The sequence below is a fragment of the Panthera pardus genome, unplaced genomic scaffold (assembly GCF_024362965.1).
Source record: "Panthera pardus isolate Hobbes unplaced genomic scaffold, ASM2436296v1 HiC_scaffold_25, whole genome shotgun sequence".
NCBI classification, from domain to species: Eukaryota; Metazoa; Chordata; class Mammalia; order Carnivora; family Felidae; genus Panthera; species Panthera pardus.
This window is the reverse complement of record NW_026526821.1, coordinates 41,665,350-41,688,359: the sequence shown is the minus strand read 5'-3', so window position 1 is coordinate 41,688,359 and position 23,010 is coordinate 41,665,350. Positions and strand designations below refer to the sequence as shown.

Genomic DNA, 23,010 nt, shown 5'->3' with positions numbered 1-23,010 from the left:
CATCTTCTTAAATTCTGTGTATGTTGGTTGAAATGTTCATTTGCTGACTTTATCTCAGGTGAAGTTATTCAAAAATTTCATGATGGCAGTATAAATGGTGATGGCAATGGGCCAGCAGGCATCATGGGGCACTGGGTTAGCCTGAGTTCAAATCCTAGCTCTGCCACCTGCCTTTGTCACATTATCTCAATTCGCAAACTTTGGGCCCTCACCTGGTAAGTAGGGTTCAGTAACAATTAATACCTCATAGGGAGATCGTGAGGATTAAATGAAATGATGCAGAAATGCATTAAATGAACTGTTTAGCACAGTCCTTAGTATATAGTAAGTATTCAATGAATGCTAACTATAATTACGGTAATTAATCTTTTATTACTGCTACTGGCTTAAAAACATATTTTCTTACATTTTCTAAAGCCCCAGGTTAGCGCAAATGATAAGGATTGTTCAGAGATTTCTATCCATTTATACTCAAGAGAACTCATTTTGAAGATTTATTTTTTTCATAATGCTTCTTTCTCAAACCCCTCTGGCTTCCCACCATCCAGACCATAAATGTTTGTCAGAGCCAGGCTGATTATTAATCAAATAAAGCCTAAAGAAAATACTTGGTATTTATTTTAATTGTGGTTTAAAGAGCTTTCCCCACCATACTGGCTTATAAAAATGCCTAGAAGTTAAAAATGAAGTAAATTTGAATAAAGTCTTTAGCTTTTGGAGCTATATGTACAGCAATCTGATAGTCTGTGAAAAGAAAAGAAGTTTGTCAGATGATCAAGTCTTTTCAGAAAGGAATCTGGTTTACACTGATTTTTTAAAAAGTCGGGATATGTAATCTGTCTCTTTTTTCGCTTGTTCTTATAAATTGGAAGGAACTTCAAAGCCAAACAACATTTTGAAGTGCTTTTGCCCTAATTTCTTGGAATAGTATACCTCAAAAAATGGTCTTTTGTGATGAGAGAAACTTAGCATTTCTCTTTCAAAGGAAGCCATCGTTTTTCTAAATAAACTCTACTAGTTTGATGCTCTCTTCTTTGCTTGAAACACATTTTCTCCCACCTGCCCAAACATGGTTTTTTCTGAAGAGTGATCTGGGTTTCTCTTTGTTCTCCCCATCTGATGTGCCTTTGATAGAGGATGGTTTCTCGCTCTTTGGGAGCAAATCCAGACGACCTGAAGGACCCAATTAAAATTAGTATTCCACGCTATGTGCTCTGCGGGCAAGGGAAGGACGAGCACTTCGAGTTTGAGGTCAAGGTAAGTGCCCCTTCTTTACTCTTCTGGAGGAATGGAGGCTTGAAGCTCCCAGGGCTTTCTCTGTCTATATACATATATACATATGAAAGGAGATGAAGCTACATGTGAACGTGTTGTTTTAAAGCATATTGGTCATGCCCTCCTTTAAACTGATATGTGAAAGTCTAGACTGTAAAACATGGAGGGAAGTTATGCCATAGAAGGTGGTGGTGGCTGGGGAGTCAGGCAGACACGGGAGAAAGTTCTTGTCACCAGCCCTACAGGCAGGGTGACCAACCCTTCCAGGTTATCCAGGACTGTTTTGCTTTCAGCACTGAAAGTTCTACGCCCTGGGAAACCAGTTCATGCCAGGCAAACCAGTGCAGTTGGTCACCCTATCCCTGGTGACCTATCCCTGGGCTTAAGCTCAGTTTTCTTATCTATAAAAGTGGGAATAATAATGTTTATGTTACAAGGATATCAGTGCACATAAAGTTATAACAGTTGCTATAATTACTACTGCTGCTTTTAGTGTTGTTTCTATTAGTATTAATTTAGGAAGCTTTCCTAATCCATTTTAGTCATGATTTGATTTATACAACTTTTCAGGAAGAAATGTGCCTGCTTCCTTACATCACACTTTCCAAAATAATGACTTCATCTTATTCCTAATTTAGTTCCATTGACTCATAACAATTCATTAAATATTGCTGGATGCTCTCCTCTCTTCAAAGAATTAATGATTAATAATAACACTTCTTTGTTTTCAAGGCTAGGCAAGGGTATTGATGTAATAACATCCACTAGGGTCACCAGTATATGGCTGTGTGAGGGTGTTCTTGGAGGTGAACATCAGGCTGGGAATCTGGACGCTGAGGTCTTTAGGCTCTGATTCTGTTGCTGTTTGTTGAGTGATGCTAAGTCTTTTACCTTCTCTGAGCCTCAGTTTTCTCACTGGTGAAATGCAGAAATTGGATTACACCGGTGGTTTCCAAATTTCTTCTTAGCAAAGACGTTTGTTGAGAAAATATTTATGAGGAAGGACACTGTGGAAAGCAGATCAGCATGGAGCTGCTGTGGGGGGAGAGGGCGGAGGGAGCCTGAAGCCAGCAGTCCCCACCCCCACCCCCAACATGCCCCTTGGTGGGGAGTGGAGCCCCTGGGTCCTTAGGGATCTCTCCCTTTTAGGCATGCATATTCATTTTCAGTCTTCCAGGAGAAAGAGTGCAGATGAGTTTTATAATTAATCAAGTTCTCAGATTCTTATCTCTATATATTGTTTTCCTTTTTATTTTTTAAACCTAGGCTCTAATTTATATATTTGAGGTCCCTGCTGAGAGTACATGATGTCTGGGGGGGGGGGGGTGTGGTATTTTGAACGTCACTGACCAGATTGTGTGGTTTCTTATTAAAATGTTATGCCATGTCCAGGAGCCAGTACTTCTCACCGCCCCTGACTGTATGCCTAATGCCTGCTCAATTTCTGTTCTCAGTCGTTTGAAATTGTATGTGTGTGTGTGTGTGTATTTAGAGTTCCCTTTGTACATACATGTAATGTTATATACAGTTATCAAAATACTCTCTGAAGGTATGTGTATTATTTCTATATTTAAAAAAAATTTTTTTTAATGTTTATTTTTGAGAGAGAGAGAGCATGCGCAAGCGGGGCAGGGGCAGAGAGAGAGGGAGACAAAATCCAAAGCAGGCTCCAGGCTCTGAGCTGTCAGCACAGAGCCCGACACGGGGCTTGACCTCACACACAGTGAGATCATGACCTGAGCCGAAGTCAGAGGGTTAACCGACTGAGCCACTCAGGCACCCCAGTCCATATTTTTAATTAGAGGGTAAAGACTGGCTTTCACCAGCTCAGAATTTGAATTCTCCTAAACAGAGAGCTCACAGCACTGGAGAACATGCAATGATTTTCATTGGTGCATAGATATATTTTATTTTAATAGATAAATGTGTTAATAAAATATAACCATTAAATTGATTTCATGCCTAAAAGATAAGATCATGGATAAAGAAGATACTTAGTTGATTTAGTATGATCTCACTTATATGTGGAACCTAAAAATAAAAACCAAGCTCATAGATACAGACAGATTGGTGGTTGCTGGGGTGGGTGAAATGGGTGCAGGTGGTCAAAAGGGACAAACTTCCAGTAATAAAATAAATAACTCCTGAGGATGTCAAGTATGGCTTCGTGATTATAGTTAATAATGCTGTATTCCATATTTGAAAGTTGCTGGAAGGGTAAATCTTTAAAAGTTCTCATCATAAGGAAAAAAATGTTGTAACCATGTGTTGTGACAGATACTCACAAGACTTATTGAGGTGATTGTTTCGCAATATATACAAATATTGAATCGTTGTATTATACACCTGAAACTAATACGATATATGTCAATTATACTTCAAGAATTAAAAAAAAGAAAAGAACTAGAAAAAAAAAAAACTGAGTTGATTTAAATAAAACTGGCAGGCAAATAATAGTCCAGGCCTTATCAGATCTGGCCAAAATTGTGAAGATCATTCTGTGAAGGCAAGTTAGAGAACCCACATACGGAAAATCGTATGGGACCTTTCAGAATCCTGGCTTTCAATTCAGAATACATAAAATCCAAATCCAAAGAGTTTAGCTTTCTTTGAACTTATCAAAGCCAAGTTCTGAAAGCATATCAATTGCTCTTATCCCAGGTGCTTCTTGTACTTATCCCAGGTGCTGTAATCGGCATCAGGAATGGCTTGTTAACACTTGCCGGAGAATCCCTAGTTCTCTGTGTAGGAAGGGCTGGCATGCATTGGCAGGTAGGTGTGCTGAGGGTCTGACATTCTTCTGGGGTTACTAGTCACAGAAACATCAGGGCCCCAGTACTAGAACATGACCTGAATATACTGCCCCTCCCCTGAACAAAACAAAAACGGCCGCACCCCAGCAAAGGCTTAGCTGTTGGGATAGTGCTGGGTGCGCCAATGTCCTGTCCAGGCTCCACCAGTTAACCTTACAAGCCGTAGTCTCACTGTGCCTCATCTGTAAAATGGGGATAAAGAGACCTACCTGGTTGGATTAGTATGAACAGTGCATGAACTTAGGTCATGTAAAGTATTTAGAACGGTGCCTGCCACATGCTAAGTGCTGGATAGGTGTTTGTTTTTAAAAAATAGGTAAATTTTTATTTAAAAAAAATTTTAAGTTTATTTATTTATTTTGAGGGAGATAGGGAGAGAGAAGGAGGAGGAGCAGAGAGAGAGAGAGAGAGCGAGAGAGAGAGAGAGAGAGAGAGAAAATCCCAAGCAAGCTATGTGCTGTTGGTGCACAGCCTGACACAAGGCTCAATCGCACGCACCATGAGATCCTGAGCAGAAATCAAGAGTTGGATGCTTAACTGACTGAGCCACCCATGTGCCCCATAAAATAAGTAAATTTTTAAAAGGCACAAGGAATGACTGAGATTTTACCCTTGGAATCCTCTTAATGACTTTGGATGTATAGTTGTATCTTTGAGAGTTTGGGGGTTTTGTTTTGTTTCCATTTTGATTGTTAATTCCCCCTTAACATTCCTGAATTCTAAAATTAAGCATAGCAACCTTTTCCATCCATGATTTGACTATTTGATGCATTGACAGTTTTCTAGGACAGTCACACTTGTGATAACAGTTTGGCTACTACTAAAGTCTTGATGAACCGGTGGCTTTCAGGCAGCTAAGGTAAAAAGTATTATTTTTTTAAGTCTATTCTATTTAGTTTTAGAGACCTTTTTTGAAGGAAAATCTGATGTTAATGTAGATAGATATTTTATACTATAATACTATATACTCCAGAGAAATCTTCACTCCTTCTTTTTTAAACAAAAGCGATTTCTGTTTTCTGTTCTTCCCGTTATGGTCTTCAAAGTCTCCTGGGATCCTGAATATACGCAGCAAGGCTCTGTCACCAACAGGGAACGGTCTTGTCAATGATGTCAGACCCCGGCTGACTGTATAACTTGCTCCGTGGTCACGGCCGGTTCATTTAAGGGGCCAAGCTGGCCCATGAACACACGGCGCCCACTGGGTTCAAGTCTCCACAGGCTGAGTTTGCCCCAAGGAGTGGGGCAGGGAAGACAGCGTCTGGTGTTATAGCTGCCCCGAGCTCTGTCTTTCAGCTTCTCCCTCACCCTTCCTGTTCCCTCTGCCTCCTGCCCTTTTCTGGCTGCCTTTCCTGAGGTAGCATTTATTACTTAAGTTATTGCTTCTTCCTGGCCACTTTCATTTTAATCCCCAGTCGAGTGGCTCTGATTGGGCTGCTCCTTGCTGAATGAAGTAGTCATGAGCCAGGTTAAGGTACTCTCTGAGGTCAGGTGTGAGGAGTGGAATTTGGGGGAGGAAGGAGGACAACAGTGGTTCTTAAATGCTCACCTTCTGGTCCCTGATGAGTTCAAGGAAGTTCCCATTGCTGGGATTTAAAATGAGAAAAGTAGACTTTTTCATTAAACTAAAATTTAATTCAAAAGGACTGTCTTTTTCAAATCTTCTGTGTACAGGGATTAAAAATATCTTTCTCTTATGAAGTAACTATGAGAATAGATACATATACAGGTTTTTGTTTTCTGGTCCCATTTGATTTTTTTCAGTTAATTTTGTTGAGGCATAATTTACATACAATGAAACGCACGTATTTAAGTGTAGTTTGACAAGTTTTGATGTGCGTATACCCATGCAACCAGCACATCGATCAAGACTTAGGACTTTTCAGTCATTCCAGAAAGTTTCTTGTGCCCCTTTACGGTGAGTGGCCCTGCACAGCTGTCTGCGACTATAGATGAGTAGTGTCTGTTCCAGCATGCCGTGGAGATGTGGCTGGCAGCAGTTACTTTTCCATGTCTGGCTCCTTCCACATAGCGTGATGTTTTGGAGATTCATCCATATAGCTGACTGGAACAGTAATTTGTTTTTTGTTTTTTTATTACTAAATAGCCTCCCATTGTATAGATATATCATGATTTGTGGAATGGTATTTATCTTAATGTCCTTACTTGACAATACAGAAAGCTGTGATCTCCATGATGCACTCCCTTCACACCCCTCGCCACCCACTTATTTTGCTCATCCTTGAAGGACACATGCCTGGGAGACCCGGGGCGAGGGCCTTGGTTCCCATCACCATTGTGGTTATGCCTTCCAGCAGGTCGCAATAGCACATCCTTCTGGGACTGTGTCCAGTCTGCAAGAGACTGTGTACTGCAAGAGATGTACGGCCTGCAGACTGATGTCACAGGCGGGCAGAGAGCTGTGGGCGTGCTAGTCTGGCTACTCTTGGAGAAGAGCACATTCTGTGCTGAATGGTGTTGAATGTCACCTGCTGGTCAGCAGAATGTACTGGTACAATACGTGCTTGCTCTAAACCACAGCTGTCACAGGTTATACCACTAACTGGACTCCAGCACTCATCGTAAAACTCCTGCTTCAAATGCTTTTCAGTGATTGATACAGGAAATCAATTACACTGCGTTGTACTTGCCATTTTCAGTCAGCCAGGACCAGGGTGGATAGAATTTAATTTTTAAATTAGATTTCAGCAGGATGCAAAACACCGGCCTGGGAAATCTGTGGTTAAGTCTCACGGAGGCTGGCATACTCTTATGTTATAGAAATAACCTGGTGTTTCCAGCATCGTTTTAAATTCTCTGCCCTTTAATTTACATATTAACATGATAATATAAAGAAATAAGCCAACACTGGTGTATTTTGTTTAATATTTTGTTTCCTAAGAGTCTTTATTCCTGTAAAAACTGTAGGTAATCTTTACAGGAGATTGTTTTCTGTCTTCCTAGAGCCGCGACTTCTGCCGTGTTGTCCCCCTTCCCCCCATTCTCTGTCCTGTCACCTGGTTTCCTCCCTTCACTGCAGAGGTCACAGCGGCAGTCACATTGTTTTCTTTCAGTCACTGTCATGTTTATAGATGGTCTTCCTTTGGGCCCTCCTTGCTGAGTCCCCAGCCCTCCCAAAGGCTCTGACTGATAATGGTCACCCACCCAGGAGAGATCACTTAACAATGTGACACACACAAGTCCATCACCGGGTGTTCTTACTGGTCAGAGCCCTTGTAGAGCTTCGGGATTTTGTGTCCTTGTGCCCTTTGTAAACAGCCCCCCATGGGCTCCCTGTGCTCCGACTGTGCTGGTGGATTCAGACATTGAATAGCCATCCCACCCACTGTTTTCCTAATGATGTGGCTGCTTCTCTCATGGTCCAGTGCAAGTACAGGCAAATCATGCTTCTGGACTGTGTCTAAGTGCAAGAAAGCCAGTGCGTTCTGCCTCCCCGCTGCCTCTCCACCCTACCCTCCAGCGCGCCAGCTCACGCACATCCTGGCTCCGACAGTCTCCAGCACCCACAGAGAGGTTCCGTTCTGCACAGAGAGGTAGCCCTCTACCCACTGTCCACTTGCTGGACATTATGCTGGTCACCTGAGCACGCCAGCCCCTTGCTCAGGAAGCACCTGTTGTAGAGTCTTCTCTTCTAAGGAGCCCTCTGGCAACCCGGCAGCCTAGTCATACCCACCCCCATGCTGTTCAGAGAAGGACAGCGCCCTGCCCTTTTCGTGTGGTGGCAGGAGGTCAGCCCTTTGGGGCAGAATCACTTTGGTCCACTTGTGGACCAAAGGAACACAGGACTACATACTTTACCTCGAACACACAACATCTGAAACAAAACCGTTCCTAATTTCAGTCACGTGATTTGTGTTGAAGGTACCACAGGAACAGTCACCTCCTCTTGCCTCCAGATGCACCTGGTTTTCTGTAACTCCTGATCGGCGGCCTGAGAAGGAGAGGAGACACAGTGGGGAATGATAGCGGGAAGGTGTACCCTTGGGGTGGGTACCCTTCCAGCACAAGCTTGTAGACCACCTGCGAGGGATTCCTGAGTGCCCAGTCTGTGGTGTCGTTTTCTTTCCTGTCACGTGAGCTTAGGTATGTGAGCCCCTCTTCCGGTCTCAGTCAGTGCTGCCCTGGAGTTGAAACGCAGCCAAAGGCAAAATTCAGGCGCCAGCTGGCCTCTGGCTTTTACAACTGAAGGAGCCATGTGACAGGGACCTCAGGGCCCGGGCCAGACAGAGCTGTGCAAAGGTATGAAGGGAGAGGAAGCAAACTGGCAGTGTATGATGTGCGTTATTTTGCCTGAACAGGTTTTCAAATATTTCGGTGAGTTCTCAGCATTTCAAACTTGGGAGATCTGACATAGAAATCCAAATTTCTCACGTTTCTGTAAAATATCAGAACATGTGGGAACCCTGGGCCGGTTTTCCTAAAGAGCAAGTCTGATTGGGGTGAGCCGGCATCTCCTCTTGGTTTGAGGCTCGTGCCTCCACCGTCCCACAGATGTCATTGCCCCCAGCACAGAGGAGATCACCGGAGGGAACAGTACACGCCAAGTCCCGACTGCCCGGAAGGGCTCACAGACCAGATGGAGTCTCTGATCACACAGTTTATGAAGTCCATTTACACACACAGGGAGAGGGGAGCAGGTGGGCGGAGCACACTACCCGACCCCAGTGTCATACCGTGTCACCTGCCCTGTCTCTCTCTGCCCCAGAGCCTTCCCGCTCTGCTAGCCAGTGCGCATTTGCCCCAAGGCCACGTGCCTGGCCGGTGCCCTGCTGAGCACCCCTGGTTTTCACCTGCACTTCTTGGGTAGCGCGCATGTGGGCCCAGCACGGGACTGGGTCCTTGTTGTCAACGGTGGTCCATTCAGGGCTGAATTAGCTGTTGGCCCTGAGCTCCCTGATCATGACCTACTACTTTGTATCTCTAGGTAATGCTTTTATCTGTTCTATTGTATTTATTTATCCCATCTGTCTCTAGCATGCCTTATAGGTTATAGGACTTTAGCACATCTTATGCATTCTTTTGTGTCTAGAAAGCTGCCTGTGTCCTGCCCTCTGTTCTGGCACATACCCTGAGGTTTATTTACCTGTCTCACCTGAGCTGCTGGCTTACTTACTGGCAGTGCTCAGCCTCTCTGAGGAGCTTCATCCGTCCTCTGTGGCAGAGCTGTAAGTGCTCAGGTAGCACTTAGACTCCCCCTGCGCTGCCTGCTGTCTTACAACCCTGTACTCACAGAGCCTCTCAGAGGTTTGTTCCAGGCTAAACCCTTCGGGCAGTTGAGTTTGCAGCCTCTCTTCAGGGGAGGACACTGTCATCTATCAGGGATCTTCCTCAGCCCGGGCACTTTGCCAGGCATTTCCGCAAATGTGGAAGCTATACCAGAATGGGGGTATTACTTGCATTTAATGAACTAGGCCATTATGAGTGATTTGCCCAAGGCCACATGGCCAGTGAGGAGATCCATACTGGTTCCTTTGCTTACTCATTTTAATGCGCCTTATTTATTTATTTATTTATTTATTTATTTATTTATTTATTTAAGGTTGAGAGCGAGCACAAGTTGGGGAGAGGGGCAGCAGGAGGGAGAGAGGGAGAAGGGAAAAGAGAGAGAATATGAATCCCAAGCAGGGCTGATGTTCATTGTGGAGCCCATGCAGGACTCTATCCCACAACCCTGGAATCAGGGCCTGAGCTGAAACTGAGAGTTGGGATGCTCAGCCGACTGAGCAACCCGGGTGCCCCAATGTGCCTGCTAAATTTCACTACTTTCTGCTCTTTTTAGGAGTCGATGCCATATTTTAGTGTTGCCCCGGATGGGGGACCATTTCCACATCCTTGCCTACTTTCAAAACCTATTTTTGTGTGCATTTTAATTTTTTAGCTCGAGTTCTGGCCAAGTTACAGGCCCTCTGTAAATTGGGGCTATTAAGAAGGCTCTGACAGACCTGGAGAATTTGATGGTGGAGAGACCTGCCAGGGAGCGTGAAGAGAGGAAATGCCCAGAAAATGTGCAGTTTGTGAGTTGGAGCAATCACGTTTACAGTCAAAGAAATTTCTCTTTATTTGGCAGAACAGAAATAAGCGCCATTCCAGTCTGTTAGATAAACTGTGCACACATACATCTTTCAGAAATACTCCCAACTTGATAGAATATAAATGTTCAGAAGGATTTGTGTGTTGGCATCTGAATCTCTGCTTATTAGTAACTTGATAGATTCTCTTCCTGTATGTGTATTAGCATAGTCGAGACAAATGGAGTGTTGCATAAGCTGCGGTCCATCTAGATCCCTTTGTGTGTTATTTTCAAACATAAATAACAAGTCAAAGAAATAACATTGGGACTGGAAGAATCATATTTTATCCTATTTTTTTAAGCACCCCTCCCATCTTTTTGAGAACTTTGCCTGTCGCTACAAAAATTAAGACAAAACCTTTTTCCCTTCCCTTATTTTCACACAAAGCAACTCATCTTTTTATATCACTTTCACTTGGGGCAGTTGTGTTTGCCTTCACAAAATAAATGCTGCACATATGAAAAATGGCAAAGAAGAAATGAGATTGAGTCATAAGCACAGAAGGAAAGCAGTCAACTTGGTTTGGCCATGTTTGGCCTTGAATTTTCATTTCAACTTTGTTTTATTCCTATAAGAATATATTAATAATTCCTCTTCCAAAACTTCAGATTTTTGGGAGGGAGGTTTAATATCTCTTCCTGGAATAAAATTGGTTTTAAACTAAATCACAGGGGTGCCTGGGCGGCTCAGTCCGTTAAGTGTCGGACTTCAGCTCAGGTCATGATCTCGTGCTCCATGGGTTTGAGTCCCGTGTCAGGCTCTGTGCTGACAGTTCAGAGGCTGGAGCCTGCTTCAGATTCTGTGTCTCCCTCTCTCTTTGACCCTCCCCCACTCACCCTCTGTCTGTCTGCCTCTCTCTCTCTCTCTCTCTCTCTCTCTATCTCTATCTCTCTCTCTCTCAAAAATAAACAGTAAAAAAATTTTTTTTTTTTTTAATTACAAAATGAGGGTCACTGAGTGGCTCAGTTGGTTAAGCATCTGACTCTGGGTTTCAGTTCAAGTCATGATCTCACAGTTTGTGGATTTGAGCCTTGTGTTGGGCTCTGTGTTGACAGTGTGTACCTTGCTTGGTATTCTCTCTCTCTTCCCCTCTCTCTGACCCTCTCTCCCTCTTTCTCTCTCTCGCAATAAATAAATAAACTTAAAAAAAATAAATCATAAAATGGTTTGAACTCCCATTTTTGCAGTTGGTATCCAAAGATACCTCTTGCCTTTGAGTGGTGCCTAAGAAAAGACCTGTGATCACAGTGCTAGGAGTTACCATTTATTGGGTGCTAAAACACCCTGCTAATTGTTTCACATGTTTTTCATTCATCTGTAGTTTAGTATCCTGAGCCCATTTCACAGATGAAGAAACTGAGGCCTGGAGGAGTTGTGTAATGGAGCCCAGGTCACACAGCTAATTAGTGACTAGACTAAAGTTAGGATCTGAGTCTGTCTTCATCCAGAGCTTTTCACTATTCCATTCTCCAGTGATGACTGGTAGCGCATTTGCATTCTGGTCTTTGCCTCTGAATACCTCGGTAATTGGAAGGAAAATTGGTTAGGCAATTTCCCACAATTTTAAAGTAGAATAATTTCCCCTATTCCTCACTGGCTTTGCAGAAGTGTTAGGGGAAGGGAGAAGTACTTATTAGTAATGATCTTGGATTTGAAAGACATCCATCTTCTTAGAATCTTGGAGTCTTTTCATACTCTTTCAAATTTACCTTCAAACTACTAGATAGAGTAAGTACACTAAAATAAACGAAATTATCTCAAGTTTGAGGGCGCTGAAACTGAAGCATCGAGAGGTTGTAATTTCTAGTTATTGCAGAAGGCTGAGACTTTGGTCAGCGAGAAAGCTCTATTGGATCTTGCACCACTTCATAGTTACGTAGATGTGATGTAAGTCAGCAGTCGGCTTAGGCTCTTTTCTTCCCGACACACTGCATTCGGAGCAGATTTGGAAGCCAAGGGCTCTGGGGCACTTCATGTACTTGTTGGTGCTGCGTCTTCATGGAAGGACGTCTGGGGAGTTTCCTGGATAGAAGACCGAATGATCTTACCTCGGCATGGGCCTCCTACTTTCCGAAATCTTTATGCTCCATACTCCATACATCTCCCATCCATGTCACCAACAGCCAGGGCAGATCTGGGAGTGGATTATAGACTCCTCTCTCCTTCCCCAGTGCACTGGCTTTAAGACCGTGCTCCTGCTGGGGCCCGACTTCTTGACTCAGGTGCCCTGGAGACCGAATTTCCATTGTAGGTAGCCTCTTGGTTCATGGGACCACTGTGATGCAGGGGGATGCCTGGTCAGTTCAGGATCTCGTTACACAGAGTTCATGGGCATGATTCAAATGGCAGCTAGTCTCTTGCCTGCTGGGTGGTTGCTGACACAGTGTCTTTTCCTTTGTGTCCACTTGGCTACAGAGCTCAGCACTCCTCTGGGTTTCTCAGAAAGAAAGGCGTATAAACTTGCCTGAAATTTCCCCAGGGAAACCAAAGAAGGAGGTGCATTGCACATCTCAGAGCAAATTACTGAAAATACCCTGTTAGCTAATTATGTTCTCCCAAACATAATGTTCTCCAAAATTATGTTCACCAGCCTTCCCACTCCTGCTTCCCAGATACCCTTCGGGAGCTCCAGCTGCTGCCCCCTTGCTAAGTGAAGATTCCACTCAAGCCTACTTCTTAGGCCTTTTTTTTCAAGTTTACATATCCAAAGGACCTTGACATTCAGAAACAAATGCTCTGAAGTTTAACTAGGACCCACCCCTTTAAAGGCAACTTAGAGACCACCTTTTGTTTCTTGATGTGTTTTGGGGGAGTCTTCATCTACTCTCCCTGTCCCACTCACTCTCCTTACCCCAAATCTTTTGTCACGGTATTTCTTCTCAATCAGCAGAATCCTCTCTCCAAAAGGAATTTGATAAATGACCGTTTGTCTTTCTTTGTTTTACAATTCATTACCCTCTCCCTTTATCTCCTCTAATGCATACTTTCTAAAAACTTGAAATAGCTACAGGTAAGTCAGAAACAGACTAAAATGCAGTTCATTCCATGGCCCACATTGCAGGAGAGAAAGGGAATTGGAAAATGCAGTAGAAAAGTATTAAGGTGCACCTGGGTGGCTCAGGTCATGATCTCACAGTTCGTGAGTTTGAGCCCTGTGTCAGGCTCTGTGCTGACAGCTTAGAGCCTGGAGCCTGCTTTAGATTCTCTCTCTCTCTCTCTCTCTCTCTCTGCCCCCCCCCCCACTTGTTTTCTGTCTCTCTCTCAAAAATAAATAAAAATTCAAAAAAAATTTTTAAAGTATTTATTAAAAAGAGACCATGGGCTCCACTGTCTCCATTGTTTATTATTTAATAAATACTCATTCAGTACATAACGTGTAACACGTAACGTAGTGGTTCTTTTTTTATTTTTTTAAAAAAATTTTTTAACGTTTATTTATTTTTGAGACAGAGAGAGACAGAGCATGAACAGGGGAGGGTCAGAGAGAGAGGGAGACACAGAATCTGAAACAGGTTCCAGGCTCTGAGCTGTCAGCACAGAGCCCGACGTGGGGCTCAAACTCACAGACCGCGAGATCATGACCTGAGCTGAAGTCGGACGCTTAACCAACTGAGCCACCCAGGCGCCCCAGGGGTTCTTTTTTTAAAGACCATGATGGAACTATCAACATATTGAAGGACAGAAAAGATGAGTAAGCAGTTCATGTGCTCTAGGGTCAACTAAGTGGGGGAGAGAGAAACGTGCAGAAAACTAGAACAATGCAAAGCAAAATGGGGGTCAGGAAGAAGCAGTCAGGAAGATAACATTTTTGTTTACCTAAGGCAGATGGGGGGATTTCAGTGAGTTGGAAAAGAGAGGGAGGGCTTTTGAGGCAGTGAGAAAGGCAGGATAGAGGCCTGAGGGCAGTCAGAGGTCAACGATCTGTGCTAAGAGGAAGCAGTACACCCGAGGCCAGGCTGGGAGGTGAGTGGGTGGGGGGGGGAATCTCAGGTAGAGAGTGGGGACAATGAAGTGAAGATGAAGAGGTTTGGTGGGGGATGGGGAGGCGGAGAATGAATGTAGCAACAGCATTATTTTGAGAGGGTTTGAAAGGTGCTCAGGAAGGTGGTTTTCGGTGACCCTAATCACCTCAGAAAACATTATCAATCACTGTCCATGAGGACTGGAAATCTAGAAAATTTTGAAATACTCCTTGCAGAGAATGTAATCTGGAAGGATTTCTAAGTAGGAGTGAACCTGCTGAGTCAAAAGAGCATAAATTTCATACTTTCTGCTTTCTGTGGGAGGCAGCACACAGGAGAGAACGCGGACACCCTAGACTGCCTGATTTGGGGGGTTATTCTAATGTGGCCCCACCAGAAAAGCCCAGGGAGCTGGGGAAATGAGGTCACCTCGCTGGTCCTCCAGTGGCAGGAAGACTGACCTGGAATCCAGCCTGGGCCTATGAGGAGTGATCAAGAGGGAAGAGGTGAGCTAAGAGACCAGAAGAGGTTACGAGCATCCCAGTGAAGACCGTGGACTCCACAAATGTAGGGCGAGCGTGCCCATTCGAAACCCTTTGAAGGATTTGGCCATCTTAGAGGTGGACCAGAGCAAGGAGTTACAGGATGATGGGCAGGCTGTGGTTAGTGAGGTGTTGGCCTCTTTTTCCACTTCCAATTTAGTTCCATTTTGACAGTTGTCTGAACTTTTAATTAAGTCTGATGTATTAATACTTCCGACCATACAGATTCCAGTGTTTGTAAGAAGGTTCATGTTCCCTTGAACGTGTTCACAATTGTGTTGCTGACGTCTATATTTTGCAAAAATCTGACAAAACTTTTGTATAATGTTTTAGCATAAAAACTTTTAGGAAATATTAGGTTGGCATTTTGACGATTTCCTCCAAACTATTACAAAGTAGAAGGAATTTTATTTTTACATACTTCAGGTACCTCCTCAAAATGTTTGAGAGAATTCCACAAGTAACTATTTACATGGAGGCCAGCTAGAAGAGTTTTCTTTGGGTGAAAAATTGTAGATTCTCGTCCTTACAAAGATAGATACATGCAAGGGAATATATACTGATGACAGATCTTAAAATCGGCAATTCTCAAACCAGCAAAATATGTATATAACATAAATTTGTGGAAAGCACTCAATCGAGAATTGTTTATAAGTAAATGCAGTTCATCTTTTGGACATGTTTATGGTGTTTAAGTTGCACTTGATCATTTTATGGCCCAGAAAAGATGGATTTGTATCAGCAGAACCATTCAGTGAGAGAGAAGTAATGAATTTGCTCCTCAAAGATACACAGTAATGATGCCCTGCTTTCTCAACACTGAAGAAAATAATCGAATATTTTGGTCTGATTTATCTGTTGTAGTGATCTGTCCCTTCTCTGCATCAACACCTTATCTCATGCCCAATTTTAATTTGGGGCAAAATAGGACTTTAATATATATCTCTCCTCTTTGTGTAGTTTGTCCAAACCTCATCTTGAAGGGGTTTGACATTTTCCTTGGAGAGATGACACATGCGGTCGCCTTGCCACCCACTTCTGCGGTGATCATGGCTGGCCTTAATTTTTTATCCTTGTCTTCATCCTCTTTCCATGTTGATAGACAAGGGGAGATTTAGATGGTTCATATGTGAAGTAGGAAGCTTGAGCTGTTTCAATCCCTGTACTTAACCTGGCTGATTTAGAAATCCCTCTACGTGTCACTGTAAGCTTAGGTTACAGATACATTGAAAAGGCACCATATTCTCCGTGCAGTTAAAAAAAGAAAGTATAGTATTGTGTGACTAATTCAAATAATCTGATTCAGATGCACCTCCAAGAAACCACCAGCACAGACTGTGTGGAGCCACAATTGCAGCAGGCTTTGTTCACCATTTTGGTTGCCCTGGGCCAAGCCTGGAACTCTTACCTGATTGGAAAAGCAAAATAATCTTAAGAACATCTTTCAGCAAACTACCAGTCCGGCACATAGTAGTAGCTCAATAAATGTTTATCTCTACAGTGAGAGTTCTCCTACTTCTACCCCAATTATTGCCAAAGGCTCATTCCCTTAGAAGGCTTAAAATTCTGTAGGGTAGAGAGGCATTCATATAACCAATACCAGTTCTATAAGTTAATTAGTACAACTTTAATTATATAACTGATATCCTGTGATATGTGCTCTGGTTAAGCATTGAGTACACACTAAGGAATCACGGAGGAGGGAATGATTTTTCCAGGGACAGAAGAGGAGGAAGGAAGCTCCAAGGGAGGGACTGTGGTTTGTTTGGGTGCAGCCCTGGAGGCTGAACAGAAGCTCTCTAGTCATAGAATGGAACTATGAGAGGCCATTAAAAAGACCCTGCAAAAGACCAATGAATACATCATAGTTCTGTGTTAAGTGTGAGATTCTGTGTGAAATGTGAGATTTCTGATCCACCGGGAGCTGAGGGTAGAAAGGTAGCATTCGGTCAGCTTGGAAAAGTCCCTGAATGCCATGCTAAGGGCCCTTGGCGTTGAGAGAGGGTGGGAGGCCGGTCAGCCACCATATTTTGATCCTGGACCAGCAATACTAGCCATAGTTTATGGCATAGGTGCTTACCCTGAATCCCCTGAAAGGTTTGTTAAGACACGGGTTTTGGGCCGCCTGGGTGGCTCAGCCAGGTAAGTGTCCGACTTCAGCTCAGGTCATAATCTCACAATTTGTCGGTTTGAGCCCCGCGTCGGGCTCTGTGCTGACAGTTCGGAGCCTGGAGCCTGCTTCCGATTCTGTGTCTCTCTCTCTCTCTGCTCCTCCCCCATTCATGCTCAGTCTCTCTCTGTCTCTCAAAAATAAATTAAAACAAAACAAAACAAAACGTGGGTTGCCAGGCCCCACCTCAGAGTTCCTGATTAAATAAGTGTGGGTACAATGTCCGAGCTTGCATATCTAACAAGTTGCCCAGTGAGGCTGGTGCTGCTGGTCAGGCATCACACTTTGAGAACCAGTGATTAAGACTATAGACTGAAACCTCGAGGGTTGAGGTCATTCAGATCTGTATGTGGGTTTGTTGACTTGAGTTTATTAAAATATCAAGTAAGATAGGCAGTAAAATAAATCATTACCCAGAATGTGCCAATAATGATCTTCATTGTTCAACACTTTGGAGAAATCGTATATATGGTGTTAATGGTTCCAGAGAGTCCCCTTCCTTTTTATTAATAGTGGGACTCTTGGAGTCACCAGCATAACACAGTGAAAACGGGGATGCCTCTGACACCTGTACAGACCTTATCAGGCCCAGTTCAAAGGAGTACATGTATAAAGCTGTGGAAAGGCCTCTGCACATTGGGCCATCTTTCTCTGTCCCCTCCCAGCTCTGCACACCACCATGTTAGCATCCCACATCCCACTGTGAGCACTGGGGGCTGATATCAAGAAAGTGGAAGGAAGTACATTGGATACCTTTCTGGGGATTCTCTCAAGGACTCCGTCCTCTCCTTGTTGACTTGTTATCTGGTGCCCAATGCTCTCGATTCTGCTGCCCAGGAAATTACTTAGCCGTGTCACCTCCTCCCCAGGATTTGGTGTGTGTGTGTGTGTTGTTAGAGACATTGGTATCCCTTATAGAAGCACTCTTCTGGGCCCACTGTGGAAAAGGGGAATGAACCCCCAGACGGTGAGGTAGATTTCATTAGAGATTTCAAAAGGTGGTCCCACATTAATAAGCTGAGAAAACAAGGTAGAAAAACCATAGGCCAAAGCCCCACAAGCGAAGTCCCCACTTTACCGTATCTTTATCCTCATTTTTCCTTGAGGGCATTTCTTCCACCCAGAGAGATGAAAGAAGTATTGCTGTCTCATTGTCACCAAGAGCCTGAGCATATGTAAGACAAGTCCACCTTGGAGCTCCCTCTTCCTGCTCTTCATTTAGGATGACTGTGACATGCCAAGTGCTCTTCTAAGGTGCGGTGAAAACCAGCGAAAAATGCCACCTCTCCTGGAACTTACATTCCAGTGGAGAAGGTAGACAGAAAACAGGATACCGTGGTGGGGAGTGAGTAGTGCCTAGTATAACAATAAGTTGGAGAAGAGGAGCAAGTAGTGTGGAGATGGGAAAGGGGGTGCGGTTTTAGATAGTATATCCTGAGAGGGTATCAATGAGAAGGTGACTTTTTTTTTTTTTTTCCTTTTTATTTTTTTTTTATTTTTTAATATATGAAATTTACTGTCAAATTGGTTTCCATACAACACCCAGTGCTCATCCCAAAAGGTGCCCTCCTCAATACCCATCACCCACCCTGCCCTCCCTCCCACCCTGCCCTCCCTCCCACCCCCCATCAACCCTCAGTTTGTTCTCAGTTTTTAACAGTGAGAAGGTGACTTTTGAGCAAAGACCTAAAGGAAGTGAAGGAGCTAGTCATGTGGCAAGAGTATTCCAGAAAGAGGAAAAATCTCATGAAAAGTCCCCGAGGACATACCTTCTGTGTCGCACATTTGAAATGTTCCAGATTGGCGAGGAAACCAGAATGAGCAAGGGAGTGAGTGGTTGGAAATGATGCTGGGAAGGAGACAAATCATAGCGATCCTTGTAGGGCAGTTGAAGAACTTGAATTTGCACCCTGAGTGATATGGGGCAGCTTGGAAGGATGTCCACTTCAGGCAAAGAAATGGCCCCATCTGACTTCATTTTTGACAAGATCGCTTTGGCTGCTGTGTGAGAAGGGAAAGTTGGTGTTGGGGGGAGAGCAGAAGCAAGGAGATCCACTAGGAGGCTCTTAAAAATAACCCACACAAGAGAGGGTGGTGGCTTAGACTGAGATGTGAGCAGTGGTCATGTTGAGAACTGGGCAGTCTCATTACATTTAGGAGTTAGGTGGAAAGGATTTGCTGACTGAATGGATATGAGCTGTGAGAGAAAGAGGAACATGAAGGATGATGCCAGAGGTTTGGGATTGAACAGGTAGAAGAGTGGCATTGTCATCTACTGAGATGGGGACACGGGAAGGTGAGCGAGTTTGGTAAGTTCAGCCATGTTAAGTCTGAGATGCAATTAGACCTCCAAATAGGCAGTAGGATATACGAGTCTGGTTTCGGGGGACAGATATGAGCACCCAGGGAATCATCAGCATATACATGTAAGCTATGAGATGGGGATGAGATCATTAAAGGAGTGAGTGCAGGTAGAAAATAAAACATGTTCAAGGACAAAGCCCTGGGACATATTGATGTTTAGAGGTCAGGGAGATAAGAAATCTCAGCAAAGAAAACTAAGGTAAGGGAGTGTAGCCACCTGGAAGCCAAATGAAAAAGGTGTTACAAGGAGGACCTGTCAGGTACATCAAATCCTGCTGATACATGGAGTATAATCAAGACCAAGAATTAACCAGTGGATTGGCAATATGGAAGTTGTTGATGACCTTGGTAAGAGTAGCTTGAGTGGAATGCTGTATAGATTGGAGTGGATTCAAGGAATAATGGTAAGAAAGAAATGAAGATATCAAGAATAAACTCTTTCAAGGAGATTTGTTATGATGGGAAGAATAGAAATGGAGTGGTAATTAGAAAGGAAAGGGAGGCCAAGGTGGGAGTTTAAGATGACGGACATAAGAGCTCGTATAGATGCCGATGGGAGTAATCTAGTACAGGATGGGAATGTGTTGGTACAGGATAGAGAAGAGAAAATTGTGTATTGCAGTATCCTTCAGAAGGCAAAAGAGGATGGAATCCAGTGTTTAAGAAGAGGGCTTGACCTTAACAGGAGCACTGATCCATATCTCCTGCCTGATAACAGGGGAAAACATGAGGTACAGGGTAGATGGTGGCAATGAGGAGACTCGCTTGAGGGTGCCTGTGGAAATGTTCTTTGGATTTCTTTCATGTTCTCAATGCAGTTGGAATTAAGGTTATCCACTGAGGACCAGGAGAGAAGTGATGGAGGCTTGAGGAGAAAGATGGGGTAGACTTTTAGAAAACTTACCTAGGAGAAGAGTGGATGGAACTGGAAAATGAGATATGACTGGTGGGAGGCCTCCAGGCTGACTGAAAAGTGTGGACTGTGACTTTTAGATGAGACCAGTCAGTCCACTTGGTGGCGTTTTTTACTTCAGCCACATTCTCCTAGGCAGATGCAGGACCATGTTGCATTTCACCAGGGCTATGGTTTAGTTCTTAGTCCAGGGAATTTCAAGAGCAGGATGAAGAGGTTTGAGGTGGAATGCAAGGGAATGGTGGTCATGATTGCCCATGGTTTCCAGGTTGAGTGAGGAAGGAACCAGGCAGAGGTCGAGGACCAGGTCACGGTGTCGGAAGGATCATCTGTGTGTAATGGAATGGACAAGATTCATGACAGCAGTTCCATAGTGTTGGTGTGGATGACAGTGAGCAGAGCCCAAGACCTTCAGGGAGTTGGAGAAGTGACCAAGGTGCATCGGCCCCTGCAGGAAAGATGGAGAGCAGGATCGGAAGGCATGAGCTTCACAGAGGAGGGATTTCAGAATGGACAGAGGAACGATGGTTTGAAAGTTGGGTAGGAGAACAACAGTGCCTTCCTACATCCCAGCAGAAAATAGTCCCTACTTGAGAGGACTGCAGGACAAGTGATTCTTCAGGGGAGAGCCAGTTTCCATTTAGAGTGAGGATGAAGGAGATGTTTCTGGAAGAGGCTAAGGATCTAGGGTGTTTTGCTGGTGACTGGTTAGGAGTTCAAAAGGTACAGTGGAAGCAACCAAAGAGAGCCAGGGAGCAGTAGAGACTGAGGGATGAGGGAGTTCTAGGCTTCTTTGATGACTTCCTATGGAATTCAAAGTCCCAACCCAGCAAGGGCTCACCTGTGAGCATCCAGCATCTTCCTGCTCCCAGGCCCTGAGTGTGGCCCCGTTAACATTCTGGGTTCTCTTGACAAGTAGACAGCATCGTGGCCCCTCCTGTTACAGTTCTCTCTTTGATACCTGGTTTGCATCCAGCCAGAGCAGTGTATTGCTGTGTTCTCACCCTAAGGAAGTCCTCACACCCATGCTGATTGTGGTGGCCTCCCTCACAGTGCTTCAGTGGGGTCTATTGAAGAGGAGAGATCAGAGAGAAAGCTCCCCCTCCCCCAGCTTAGCCACAGGGAGCAGTGTGGTGACTTGCATACCAGCTTTAAAAACTTATAGCTGCAGAACTGTACTGTTTTTATTTAATTTAATGCCTTTTATTTTTTTGTAAATATACTTACCTTTTTTGTTTCCTTAGAGAAATAACTTTTTAGGGGGAACTCATAAGAAGAAACCTGCCACCATTTTAAAAAAATCATTGAAAATAATGAATACATAAGGCTATATTTCATTCTTTCTCATTGCCACATAGTATTCCATTGTGTATATAAACCACAATTTCTTTATCCATTCATCAGTTGATGGACATTTAGGCTCTTTCCATAATTTTGTTATTGTTCAAAGTGCTGCCACAAACATTGGGGTACAAGTGCCCCTAGGTATATGGCCTTTTGTAGCAACGTGGATGGAACTGGAGAGTGTTATGTTAAGTGAAATAAGTCATACAGAGAAAGACAGATACCATATGTTTTCACTCTTAAGTGGATCCTGAGAAGCTTAACAGAAGACCATGGGGGAGGGGAAGGAAAAAAAAAGTTAGGGGGGGAGGGAGCCAAAACATAAGAGACTCTTAAAAACGGAGAACAAACTGAGGGTTGATGGGGGGTAGGAGGAGGGGAAAGTGGGTGATGAGGGAGGGCACCTGTTGGGATGAGCACTGGGTGTTGTATGGAAACCAATTTGACAATAAATTTCATATTAAAAAAAGAAAAAAAGAAAATAATGAATACAGAACCAGAATGCTGAACATTTTTTAAAAAACAAGTAAAAGTACATGCTCCTGTAACCTAAAATCATCTCACTTGCCACTTTGGGAAATGAGCGAACCAAATGGCTGAGACTCAAGACTCACTCCTCCTGAAGCTACCCGCATGGGTATTCTCCCCACTATTGCTTCTCCCTTCCTACTGATCCCCTGTGGTTTATATGTGGGAGAGTCAGGTTGAATGACAGTGCTCGAGAAGGGCATTGCTGTAATGTGCAAGATAAGATTTCCCATAAAGGGATAAGACCCATGCGAGGGCCCTGCGGTGGGAAAGAGTATGTGCTTTCAGGGAGTATGCAGGAGTGAAGACACCTAAGGGGGGGCAGGCTTGAAATGAGGCTGCTGCAGGCAGTGGGTTAAAAATTTTAAATTTGGCTCTTTAAAATTAAAAATTTGGGCTCTTTTCTATGGCAGTATGAAACTACCACAGGGTCTTTAGGGGGGCAGAGTGTGTGGAATAAAGCTGCCCTTGCAGTTGTGCAGAGAAGGGATTGGAGGGGGCAAATGTGGATGCAGACAACTGGGGGAGGCCCTGGCAAAGGCCATCTGAGACCCGAAGGCCCAGAGTGAGAAGGTGATGATGGTGGAGGATGGAAGGATAGAACTCTAAGAAATGTTTACAAAGCAAAAAGAGCAAGACCTAGTACTCGTTGGACCTTGGTCACATTGGTGGGGAGGAGGGGATCAGGTGTGGCTTCAGCATCTGTTTGACAGGGCTTGCTGGATGGTGGCAAAATACACCAGATAAGAACTAGAGACTAGAGAGAGCATGTGGAGTTTGGTTTTAGACAACATGACCTTGAAGTTCCTATGGCGTGACATCTAGAGAATGATGTCTCCAACTCGGGTACATGGGTCTAGAGCTAGGAAGAAAAGTGGGAACTGTAATAGGAATTTGAGACTTGTTAGCCTGTGATTGTCCAGGCTGGTGGTGTCTACCAGCCTCCCCTTGTCACTGTGATCTTGATTATGTGAGCTGATGTGCCTCAGGACCTTTGCATGTGTACC

General features: G+C 44.0%; 1 protein-coding gene across 11 annotated transcripts in view; it reads left to right on the top strand.

Moving 5' to 3' along the window:
• KIF16B (kinesin family member 16B) overlaps positions 1-23,010 on the top strand; it is a 288,842-nt gene that overhangs the window by 211,041 nt on the left and 54,791 nt on the right. For all 11 annotated transcript variants that reach the window (XR_002083782.2, XR_002083783.2, XR_008417797.1 and 8 more), the window contains one exon: positions 1,135-1,257. Coding sequence is in view for 5 of the 11 variants with exons in the window: in XM_053890449.1 (XP_053746424.1) it covers positions 1,135-1,257 (123 nt within the window). In the remaining 6 variants the exon portion in view is untranslated. The remainder of the gene's footprint in view (positions 1-1,134; positions 1,258-23,010) is intronic.